Source organism: Schistocerca serialis, chromosome 1 (assembly GCF_023864345.2).
Source record: "Schistocerca serialis cubense isolate TAMUIC-IGC-003099 chromosome 1, iqSchSeri2.2, whole genome shotgun sequence".
NCBI lineage: Eukaryota > Metazoa > Arthropoda > Insecta > Orthoptera > Acrididae > Schistocerca > Schistocerca serialis.
In genome coordinates, this window is record NC_064638.1 from 832,277,811 (window position 1) to 832,290,230 (window position 12,420).

Here is a 12,420-nt window from a genome sequence, read left to right on the forward strand (position 1 = left end):
CAGTTAGTTGCAGTTGGTCTCTCGGCTAGGGCGAAGTGAAGCGAGCTTGGATAGTGCATTCGTCGGTACTGCTCGGTGGCCGTATTAATGCTTTTATAGCGTGTCCATGCCGCGATCGGTCATTACTTAAGTTCCAGTATGCAACCGATCGGTAGCAAATTGTGGCATGTAGACTGAAATGCTGAACGTCATCAAAAGTGTTCATTGTTACTGAGTGTTTGAATAAATTATAATTCGTGACCCCTTAACAATCGATGTTCTCACTTGAGACAGTTATCATAGTATTTCTGGAGGAATTATTTAATGACATTAGATGTACAGAGATTTGTCGGAAATTTTATACCGCCACCAGCGCACCAAAGCGACCACTCTGCTCTTTAATGGGTGACTAATGTTCTGGCTTGTGAGATTAATACCTAAACTAATTTACTGTAGCAAGTTCGAACAACATGCGGTGATCAGAAGTGGTTCGTTTGTAATAACCTCGACGTCATCAAGAAGTTAAACTGCAGTTCCAGTCTTCTGTTCCTGAGAAATGGTAGAAAAGTCTCCATTTTACTTTTTCACACTGCATCCCGTTGATGTCAGTCAAAGTAATGAAAGTGAAACCTTTCCATTCAGGCCATTTTTTACGATTTCGAACGGAATATGAGTGCCGTCACTATAGTGGCGGACTGAAGTTGTCATCTAAAGGTTCTTCTCTTTCAAAATCCACAGCTTATGTAAGTTATTTGATGAATTCAGAGTAAAAGACATTATCTCAGTTAGGGATGGGCGATGTTGGCAAATCATCAATTTTGATTTCTACCTCATCATCGACCTCTGAACATCGATGTCTGATAATAATCGACCCCAGAATATCTATGATTTTAACATCGACGTTAAATACAAATACACTAAAGCGCCAAAAAAAAAAAAAACTGGTACAAGCATGCGTATTCAAATACAGAAATATGAAAACAGGCAGAATACAGCGCTGCGGTCGGCAACGCCTATATAAGGCAAGAAGTGTCTGGCGCAGTTGTTAGATCGGTTAATACTGCACAATGGCATGTTATCAAGATTTAAATGAGTTTGAACGTGGTGCTATAGTCGCCGCGTCAGGGATGGGACACAACATCTCCGAGATAGCGATGAAGTGGGGATTTTCCCGTACAACCAGTTCACGAGTGTACCGTGAATATCAAGAATCCAGTAAAACATCGAATTTCCGACATCGTTGCGGCCGGAGAAAGATCCTGCAAGCATGGGACAACGACGACTGAAGAAAATCGTTCAACGTGACATAAGTGCAGCCCTTCCGCAAATTACTCCAGATTTCAGTGCTGGGCCATCAACAAGTGCCACCGTGCGAAGCATTAAACGAAACATCAGCGATATGGGCTTCCGGAGCCGAAGGCGAACTCGTGCATCATTGATGATTGCACGACACAAAGCATTACGCCTTGTTTGGTTCCGTCAAAATCACCGACATTGGACTGTTGATGATTGGAAACATATTGCCTGGCCAGACGAGTCTCGTTCCAATTTCTATTGAGCAGATGGACATGTACGGGCATGTAGACATCCTTATGAATCCGTGGGACCTGCATATCAGCAGGGGACTGTTCAAGCTGGTGGATGCTCTGTAATGGTGTGGAGCGTGTGCAGTTGGAGTGATATGGGACCCCTGATACGTCTAGATACGACTCTGGCAGGTGACACGAACGTAAGCATCCTGTCTGATCACCTGCATCCATTAATGTCCACTGTGCATTTCGACGGACTTGGGCAATTTCAGCAGGACAATGCGACACACGACACTTCCAGAATAGGTACAGAGTGGCTCCAGGAACACTCTTCTGAGTTTAAACACTTCCGCTGGCAACCAGACTCCCCAGACATGAGCGTTATTGAGCATATTTGGGATGCCTTGGAACGTGCTGTTCGGAAGAGATCTCCACCCCTCGTACTCTTACGGATTTATGGACAGCCATGCGGGATTCATGGTGTCAGTTCCTTCCAGCACTACTTCAGACATTAGTCGAGTCCATGCCACGTCGTGTTGCGGCACTTCTGCGTGCTCGCGGCTGCCCTACACGATATTAGGCAGGTGTACCAGTTTCTTTTGCTCTTCAGTGTACATCTAATATCATATTTATTAATCAACAAATAAGTAAATAATTAACATTACATATGACACAACATCTCGTCTATAGACTGTAAATTAATATTTTAAATAGAAGTTCCTCTTTTATACAATCACGACGTTGACAGAGAACAAACATATCCTCCCTTTGAGCACAGTCTTACAGAAGACGGATGTGTAGCTACTAGCTAAAATATTGAAGTGCAGTTTTTTGTAGCTTTGGAGAGGTAGTACCGATGATATGACTCCACGCGTGTAATGGATCTCGTTTAAGGTGTACAAGCTGATCAAGAAACAGGCTGAAAAGCTTATAATGCTGCTAAAATGCGCTTGTATGGAAGTATGGGTTAAACACTTTGAGGATTATATAGGCATTGTATTCATTAAGTTGAATAGTGTTTTGTAGGACATATTAAACAATAAAAGCATTTTCACAAGTATGATCCAGTTCAAAAGTAAATGAGTAAATAGCTTATTGTTCAACATTTCGCGTTCTTCAAATCAATAAATATCTTGTACAATACACTTTTAAAAGTTGTCTATGTGTTAGTTCAGGATGTAAGTTAATCCGTCCAGCCGTCTCAGCGTGAAGTAGTAAGAAACATAATTGTGGGAACAGGACACCAAACAGTGAAGTGCATTTTTCATTCTTCGGAAGAGTAGCTGATTTTGATAGTTTGATGTTAAGTCTTTGTTTTTGTTGTTTGTTTAGAGCTGTACTTCTGACTGTAATCCAAGTAAATAAATGTCTCTCAGTATATGTGGGTTTATTTCTGAGCTACATGATTGGTGACCCTGACGTGATTTGAACAAGCAATTTTCTGATCTGAGCCCTACCAAGTACTGCGACGTAATGCTTATACTATAGACATTTCGCAAAATGGAAAAACTGCCATGGTGTCCGTTGAAAGAGTGAAACCAGCATGGACTTTACCATCGCCGAAGCACGAAATCACTGCTACAGTTCAGGATGATCTAGGATCAGGCGAACCTACACCAATTCGAATTGAAAAGACAACGCCAAGATGCCAGAGTTGTAAAATAGGACGACATGTTCATGCAGAGGTCGGAAATTCTGCAGGTTCGCCGGCAAGGTTTGGTCTCGTTCACCTCGACATAGTGGATCCACTTCCATCCTCAGAGGGTTATAAATACCTGCTCACGGCAGTAGACAGATGCACGAGATGGGAAGCGGCTATACCAGTGACAGATGTAGCAGTCGAGACAATAGCAAAAGCATTTGTTGCACATTGGCTAGCACGTTCCGGGTGCTCCCTACACATTACAACAGATCAAGATCGACAATTCGTATGTAATCTGTTCAATGAACTGGCTAGGCTGTGTGGATTCCAGCGTCACCACACAACCAGTTATCACCAGGCAAGCAACGGGATCGTGGGAAGGTGGCACAGAACACTGAAGACGCCATCATGTGTCACCGAGAGAGTTGGACAGAGGCGCTACCATCGTTTATATAGAACCATTGAGAATTCCTGGCGACTATCTCGCAAAGGCACAACTACAACAACAAACGGAGTTACCGCTGCTATGCACAGAGCATTGAAAGATTGCTCGCACGTCATGTTGCGCACAGACACCATATGGGCTCTCCTACAACCTCCATATATTGGGTCTTACCATGTACTGCGACGTAATGTCCAAACTATAGGAATTTCGCAAAATGCAAAAATTGTCAGAGTGTCCACTGAAAGAGTGAAACCAACATGGACCTTACTATCACTGAAGCATGGAAGTACTCCTCCATTTCCGGATGATCTATTGTAAGGCGAGCCTACATCCAGTCGAACTGAAGAGACAGTGCCAAGATGCCAGAGGACTACAGGACAAACAGTCACAACTGTGCTCACACCGACACAACAGCTGTCGTTCGTACGAGAGTTGGACGGCAAGTCAAATTCAAGTACCCCCATATCCCAGATGCCCGCACTTTAGGGGGGGGGGGGGAGAGGTGGGAACAAGAGACCAACCAGTGAAATGCATTCTAAATCTACATCTATACTCCGCAAGTCACCTGACGGTGTGTGGCGGAGGGTACCTTGAGTACCTCTATCGGTTCTCCCTTCTATTCCACTCTCGTATTGTTCGTGGAAAGAAAGATTGTCGGTATACCTGTATGTGGGCTCTAATCTCTCTGATTTTATCCTCATGGTCTCTTCGTGACATATACGTAGGAGGGAGCAATATACTGCTTGACTCCACGGTGAAGGTATGTTCTCGAAACTTCAACAAAAGCCCGTACCGAGCTACTGAGCGTCTCTCTTGCAGAGTCTTCCACTAGAGTCTATCATCTGCGTAACGCTTTCGTGATTTCTGAATGCTCAAGTAACGAAGCGCGCTGCTCTCCGTTGGATCTTCTCTATCTCTTCTATCAACCCTATCGGGTACGGCCGGCCGGGGTGACCGAGCGGTTCTAGGCGCTACAGTCGGGAACCGCGCGACCGCTACGGTCGCAGGTTCGGATCTTGCCTTTGGCATGGGTGTGTGTGATGTCCTTAGGATAGTTAGGTTTAAGTAGTTCTAAGTTCTAGGGGACTGATGACCTCAGAAGTTAAGTCCAATAGTGCTCAGAGCCATTTTTTATCTGGTACGGATCTCACACCGGTGAGCAGTATTCACACAGTGGGCAAACAAGTGTACTGTAACCTACTTCCTTTGTTTCCGGACTGCATTTCATTAGGATTCTTCCAATGAATGTCAGTCTGGCATCTGCTTTGCCGACGATTAATTTTAAATGGTCATTCCATTTAGATCACTCCTAATGCCTACTCCCAGATAATTTATGGAATTAACTGCTTCCAGTTGCTGACCTGCTATATTATAGATAAATGATAAGGGATCTTTCTTTCTATGTATTCGCAGCACATTACACTTGTCTATATTGAGATTCAATTGTCATTCCCTGCACCATGCGTCAATTCGTTGCAGATCCTCCTACATTTCAGTACAATTTTCCATTGTTACAACCTCTCGATGTACTACAGCATCATCCGCAAAAGGCCTCAGTGAACTTCCGATGTTATCTACAAGGTCATTTATATATATATTGTAAATAGCAACGGTCCTACGACACTCCCCTGTGGCACACCTGAAATCACTCTTACTTCGGAAGACATCTCTCCGTTGAGAATGACATTCTGCGTTCTGTTATCTAGGAACTCTTCAATCCAATCACACAATCGGTCTGATAGTCCATATGCTCTTACTTTGTTCACTAAACGACTGTGGGGAACTGTACCAAACGCCTTGCGGAAGTCAAGAAACACGGCATCTACCTGGGAACGCGTGTCTATGGTCCTCTGAGTCTCGTGGACGAATAGCGCAAGCTGGGTTTCACACGATCGTCTTTTTCGAAACCCATGATGATTCCTACAGAGTAGATTTCTAGTTTCCAGAAAAGTCATTATACTCTAACATAATTCGTGTTCCAAAATTCTACAACTGATCGACATTAGAGATATAGGTCTATAGTTCTGCACATCTGCTCGACGTCCCTTCTTGAAAACGGGGATGACCTGTGCCCTTTTCCAATCCTTTGGAACGCTATGCTCTTCTAGAGACCTACGGTACACAGCTGCAAGAAGGGGGGCAAGTTCCTTCGCGTACTCTGTGTAAAATCGAACAGGTATCCCATCAGGTCCAGTGGCCTTTCCTCTTTTGAGCGATTTTAATTGTTTTTTTATCCCTCTGTCATCTATTTCGATATCTACCATTTTGACAGCTGTGCGACAATCTAGAGAAGGAACTATAGTGCTGTCTTCCTCTGTAAAACAGCTTTGGAAAATAACATTTAGTATTTCGGCCTTTAGTCTGTCATCCTCTGTTTCAGTACAATTTTGGCCACAGAGTGTCTGGACATTTTGTTTTGATCCAACTACCGCTTTGACATAAGACCAAAATTTCTTTGGATTTTCTGCCAAGTCAGTACATAGAACTTTAGTTTCGAATTCATTGAACGTCTCTCGCGTAGCCTCCTCACACTACATTTCGCTCTGTTTATTCATTGGAAGAGTGCCAGATTTTTATGGTTTGATTTTATTCCCTGTTTTTGTTTTTTGTTTAGAGCTGTACTTCTGACTGTAATCCAAGTAAATAAATGTCTCTAAGTATATGTTGGTTTGATTTCTGATCTACATAATCTTTCACTAATTTTCTTATATATAATATATGTGTGATATGAGATGAGTCCGGAACCGCGCTGCTGCTACGGTCGCAAGTTCGAATCCTGCCTCGGGCATGGATGTGTGTGTGATGTTCTTCGGTTAGTTAGGTTTACGTAGTCCTAAGTCTAGGAGACTGATGACAACAGATGTCAAGTTACATAGTGCTTAGAACCATTTGAGCCATTTGATATGGTATGATTACGTTGGAAAGGGGAAGACAATATCTGCTGAATATATATGTCTTCTTGACCATGCGGAAGATTGAATGGGCGAGAAGTGAACTGGATTACAAAATACAGTAATCATTTTTCTTGCAGACAATCCACTTATCTACAAACGAGCTTTGACAGTCGGAAACCTGAAGTATTTGAAGTAAGAATTCTATTCTTCAATTTTGAACATCCTCCCTGTTTACCTGGTGTAGCACCGTCCGACATATACCTGTTGCCACATCTAAAGAAATTGGTGGGTGGGTACCGTTTTGAGCCCAATGATGGAATTACGACAGCTGTAGATGGATATGTTACAGACCTCTCTCAACTGCACTTTGTTGTGTATCCTACCATTTGGCCAAGTGTATAGACCAACCATCAGACTACGATGAGTTCACTTCTGACCTGCCTGCCAGGTCGAGAGATTTTCGTTGGATAAATTAGGAGTCCAGCTTACGGAGATGCACTTACTGAAGGTGAGCGGCGCCTGGAAGGAGGCTGCGTTGGTGGCGCTGGCTAGCGTGGAGACGGCCACGAAGAGCGGGTACGAGTGCGCCGTGGCCACCATCAGGCAGTGCGTCGCCGATGACGTCAGCGCCGACAGGAAGAACGCCGTGCGCCGGCCCCACCTGCCCGGCACCAGGAGATCAACACATCACACGGGTGTCCGTATTCCTGTTAGGTTTACTCATTAATACGAATCTGTACGAGTGTCGACTCAAGAGTAGCAATGTTTCTTGACGTGCGGGATAGCAGACACTCTCGACAACGCATACGGTAGTTGAATCAGTATAAAGGGATAGATATTCACAGGAAAATTAATATTCTCGATTGGAATACTTGTGCACAATATACAGGGTGATTCAAAAAGAATACCACAACTTTAGGAATTTAAAACTCTGCAACGACGAAAGGCAGAGCTAAGCACTATCTGTCGGCGAATTAAGGGAGCTATAAAGTTTCATTTAGTTGTACATTTGTTCGCCATTTCAGCCAATAAAGTTTTTGGTCCCTTTTTCTTCGAAGGTGCTACTGTAACTGGACTACAGTACCTGGAGATGTTAGAGAATTGGCTGTTCCCTCAGCTCGAACAAGAAGCACAACAATTCATATTTCAGCAGGATGGAGCGCCACCACATTGGCACTTATCTGTCCGTAACTACCTGAACGTCAACTACCCGAGGCGATGGATCGGTCGCCAGGCAGCCCGTGACAGAGCACTTCATCACTGGCCTCCAAGAAGCCCTGATCTTACCCCCTGCGATTTTTTCTTATGGGGGTATGTTAAGGATATGGTGTTTCGGCCACCTCTACCAGCCACCATTGATGATTTGAAACGAGAAATAACAGCAGCTATCCAAACTGTTACGCCTGATATGCTACAGAGAGTGTGGAACGAGTTGGAGTATCGGGTTGATATTGCTCGTGTGTCTGGAGGGGGCCATATTGAACATCTCTGAACTTGTTTTTGAGTGAAAAAAAACCTTTTTAAATACTCTTTGTAATGATGTATAACAGAAGGTTATATTATGTTTCTTTCATTAAATTCACATTTTTAAAGTTGTGGTATTCTTTTTGAATCACCCTGTATATGCAATGGTATGAAACCCAGTATGCCGACAAATGCAGTAAAATGATATCGCAGTTGATGTCAGTAGTACAGTATATAAAAAGACATCAACGGTTCAGGTCGTAGAAGTTGGAACTCGCTACAACGACAGTCGGCTCCGTGCGGTGTTAATGTGTGCGTACGTGCCTTTACTGCATATAGGATGCAGACCCCATTAATGACAGTGAATGTTGTGTATGTAATGACAATTATGACAATACCAGCGGAAAACAGTTGTCATTTGATGAACAAGCAAAAATCGGCAAGAACAAGGAAATGGGACTCTCTAATCGTTGAATTGCCTAGACGATGAACTGTTTAAGTACAGTGACTGTACAGTGACTGATAATTTCGTTACATCGGGGGCGCTATGTGAGAAGGCTAAAAAATATCGGTAAAGTAGAAAATTATCTGAGGCATACAAAGGGTTACTTTTGCGCAAAGCAAGGGCCACAAACCGTTATTCTTTTCAAATTGTTGCTTATTTACAATTGCCAATAGCTGTCAGACGTGTTTGGCTGACGAGTCGCACGAGTCACTTCTCGTCCCGTCATATCCCACACGTGCCCTATTGAAGCCAAGTGCGGAGATCGTGCTGGCCAGACAAGTTGCTGCACGTCTTGTAGAGCACTTTCAGTTTCATGGGCAGTGTGTGAGCGAGCATTATTCTGTTGGAACAGCACATCACTTTCCTGTTGCAAGAACGGCAAAAGAACATGTCTACCAACGTTCTGCACCTACCGTGAGGTGATTAGCGTCCCCTCCGGAAACACCAAAGCTGAGAGAGAGTTGTAGCTTATCGTTCCCTACTCCGTAAAGGCTGGGATGGGACCAATGCGGCTTGGACGAATGAACTCTACGAGACAGCGCTCATAAGGACGACGTCATCAGCGCAAACGACCATCACTTGCGTGCAGGCAAATTTGCTTTAATCGCCGAAGACCACGGCACGTCATTCCACCTTCCAAGTCGTCCTTTCACGGCATCAGTCGAACCGTGCACGTCTATGCTGTAGCGCGTGTGTGCCCGTAGCCCCACTGCTGATAACCGGTTCGCAGCACATCGGGTTGACACGTCTGGGTTCAAAAGCCCTCACTTACGTGCTGTGGTAGCTTACGATCAGCCACTGCTGGCCTTACAATACGACGATCCTGGTGGGCCTCTGTGCTGCATGGATGACCAGAACCTCCTCTACGGGTGTGATCATGTTCTCGTGACCACTGGTACCAGCATCGTTGCATAACTGACGCAGCACATCCTACTTGTGTGGCAATTCTCCGAAAGGTCGATCTCCTCACTAAGGAGGCCACAATTCGCCAGTTGGCTGTAGGAAGCACGAGTGCGTCACCGTGGCATGGTTAGCTGCTTGCTTTATACGTTTGCGCCACACTAAGCCTTGCATTCCCTATTAAAGGGTAGACAAATGTGGCAATCTGGTAGCTACGTCACTGCGCTGTCTGTTGGCGGACGACGTTGAAATCATTATCGGTACATCTACTATCCCCCAGATGGCCTCGCTGTCATCAGATCAAAATCGACGTGACGTTGCCTTCTAGGTGTACTAATTTTTTCCGGTAGTGTATATTCAAGTAGACACTCACTCGGTGGCCATCGAACATAGTGCAGTAACATAGGTGGCTGCTACTTGTTTTTCTGTTTCGCTAGACGTTCTCGATGTTTCTACTTCACTTCCTACCGGTGTGGCCGAGCGGTTCTAGGCGCTTCAGTCTGGAACCGCGCGACCGCTACGGTCGCAGGTTCCAATCCTGCCTCGGACATGGATGTGTGTGATGTCCATAGGTTAGTTAGGTTCTAAGTCTAGGGCTCATATTAAATCCCATAGCTTAGAGCTATTTGAACCATTTTTTCTGCACTATAAGAAACAATTATTTATAAAACTGTGAACTGTTGTGGAGTATGGACTGGAACAGCTTTTGACGTATGCTAGTTATGCAGTACTGTCTGGCAGTCTATCCCCATAGAAGTTAAAAATGTCAACTTGAGTACGGACTGCGTAGCTCGGGACAGCTGACTCATTACAATTTTGAAATAGAGCAGGCGATCTACAGACGCCATAAATGAATGCAACACCGGCGCCATAATCAGTATGTCATTTTTTTCCAGTTCTTGAATAGCTCTTCTTAAATCTTAGGGAACGAAATATGTTGTTTTGAAAAGCTACATCTTTTCCTCATGTACAACATGGCGTTTAGAGCCATATTGAATAGATAAGTGATGAATATCGTTATTGGGCTTTACTATACTAAACCCATGAAGCACTGAACTGTCACTTCATATAACGATTTATTTCCATTTTATTTTTATATATGACTGCATCATTTATGAAGTAATGTGATTATCGAAATATATGTAAACGTTTGAGCTGAAACTCCAAACATGTTCCTCAACCTGATAAAAGAGCTTCTGGAAACAGTAATATAGATGATATTCGAGCTAAGAAACACGAAGATTGTGCATATGTGTACCGCTATAGAGAAGTAAGAGAAGTCGACAGTAGATGAAAATTATGGAATTAGTTTTAAAAAATCGGCTATATTTCTAAGAAGTTTTATTCGGAGTGCAACAACTGAAATGTAAATCATGCTGTGAAATGTGAATCTTTTCCGAACAAAAACACAGCGGTGGACAAAAGTATGAAAACACTAAAACCACTACAAATTGCCATGCCTAATACGGTGTGGGAAAACCGTTGGCATTCAAAACATCTCGGAATTTCTAAACACAGAGAGGTATGGATTTCAAGGGACTCTTATACCATTCTTCCTGCAAAATAACGCCAAGACTAGCGCATCGATGATGGAGGTGGATAGCGATGGTGCAGCCTTCTATCCAAAGCAGACCACGACCACACAGACTCAATAATATTGAGATCTGGTGACGGCGGTGACCAGAGCAGATGAGAAATTTCGTCAACATGCTCACAAAACCAGTCCTGGACGACGCGAACTGTGTGAAAAAGGACCCTGTCGTCTAAGGGCACAGCATTACTGGGAAACAAACCTTATTAATTGGGGTGGAGCTGATCAGTCACAATGGCCACGTAATTCGTCGCAGCAATACGATCTTGTAGAGTAACCATGGGGCGCACGGAATACCAATATAAGGCTACTCAAATCACCACCGAAACCCTGCCGTATTTCGCTCTTGGGATGTAAACTAGGGCAAAAATTGAAAAAGTTGTGAAACAAGACTCATCCGACCAAATGACATTCTTCCATTGTTTCACAGTCCAGGTTTGTGGTTTCGGTACCACGTTTTCTCTTAAGGACATTTGCATTACTGCTATGTGGTTTTAGAATTCCAGCCCTGCCTCAAATTTCCTGCCTATGGAGCTCCCTTCGTGTTGTTTCCGTGATGAGAGGGTTCGCGAATGCGACAACCAGTTTTGTAGTGACTTCTGCAGATATCGTCCTATTATTTTTCGTGACACTCCTCTTCTACGACCGCCTATCACGATCACTTAAATCCACTTTCTTCCGCCATGTAACTTAATGAATGATGTTGTTTTTGGAAATTTGTGGTAAGTTCTCATGGGACCAAACTGCTGAGGTCATTGGTCTCTAGATTTACACTCTACTTAAACTAACTTACGCTAATGACAACACACACAAGCATGCCCGAGGAAGAACTCGAACCTCCGACGGGGTGAGTCGCACGAACCGTGGCAAGGCGCCCTAAGACTACACGGCTACCCTGTGCGGCTAATGGGTCATGTTCTTCCGCTGTACCTACGTGTGGTATAAATCTTCGGTACGGTGCCTCCTGAAACACCAAACACATCGGCTACCCTGATTACGGAAGCGCCCGCCGTACGAGCATGAACAGTTTGCCCAAATTCGAGTTCACTTGGCTTCAACGTAACGCATTTGCATCTACACCCAACACTGTTCTAACTACGACTAATACATGCAACTGATTGAGGACGTTGTGCAAGTGCCGTACGTCGTCAAATACAACAGCGCAACCTTCAAGCTTGGTTAGCATCGGCATTTATGTTCAAGTATACACTTCTGGTGGTGTTTCCATATTTTTGTCCAACCCCTGTACATTTTAAAGTACAATAAAAGCCACTTTTTCCTTATTTTCACCTACGTAACCTGATTTGTACTGTATTACTTCCCGAGCTGTATAAGTTTAATAAAATTTATTGGTGTCTACTGCAAGTAATTTGTATTTCGAGGACATCTGTCTCAAAATAGCTGGGTGGTAACGTGCTCGCTTCCCCTGGAAGCGGGCCCGGGTTCGATTGCCGGCCGGGTTGGAGATTTT

General features: G+C 44.0%; 1 protein-coding gene across 1 annotated transcript in view; it reads right to left on the reverse strand.

Annotated features, from left to right (window-relative positions):
• Nucleotides 1-12,420, reverse strand: part of LOC126438389 (solute carrier family 22 member 7-like) — a 147,127-nt gene that overhangs the window by 106,041 nt on the left and 28,666 nt on the right. The window contains exon 4 of the mRNA XM_050090549.1: nt 6,993-7,150. Within this exon, the coding sequence (XP_049946506.1) occupies nt 6,993-7,150 (158 nt within the window). The remainder of the gene's footprint in view (nt 1-6,992; nt 7,151-12,420) is intronic.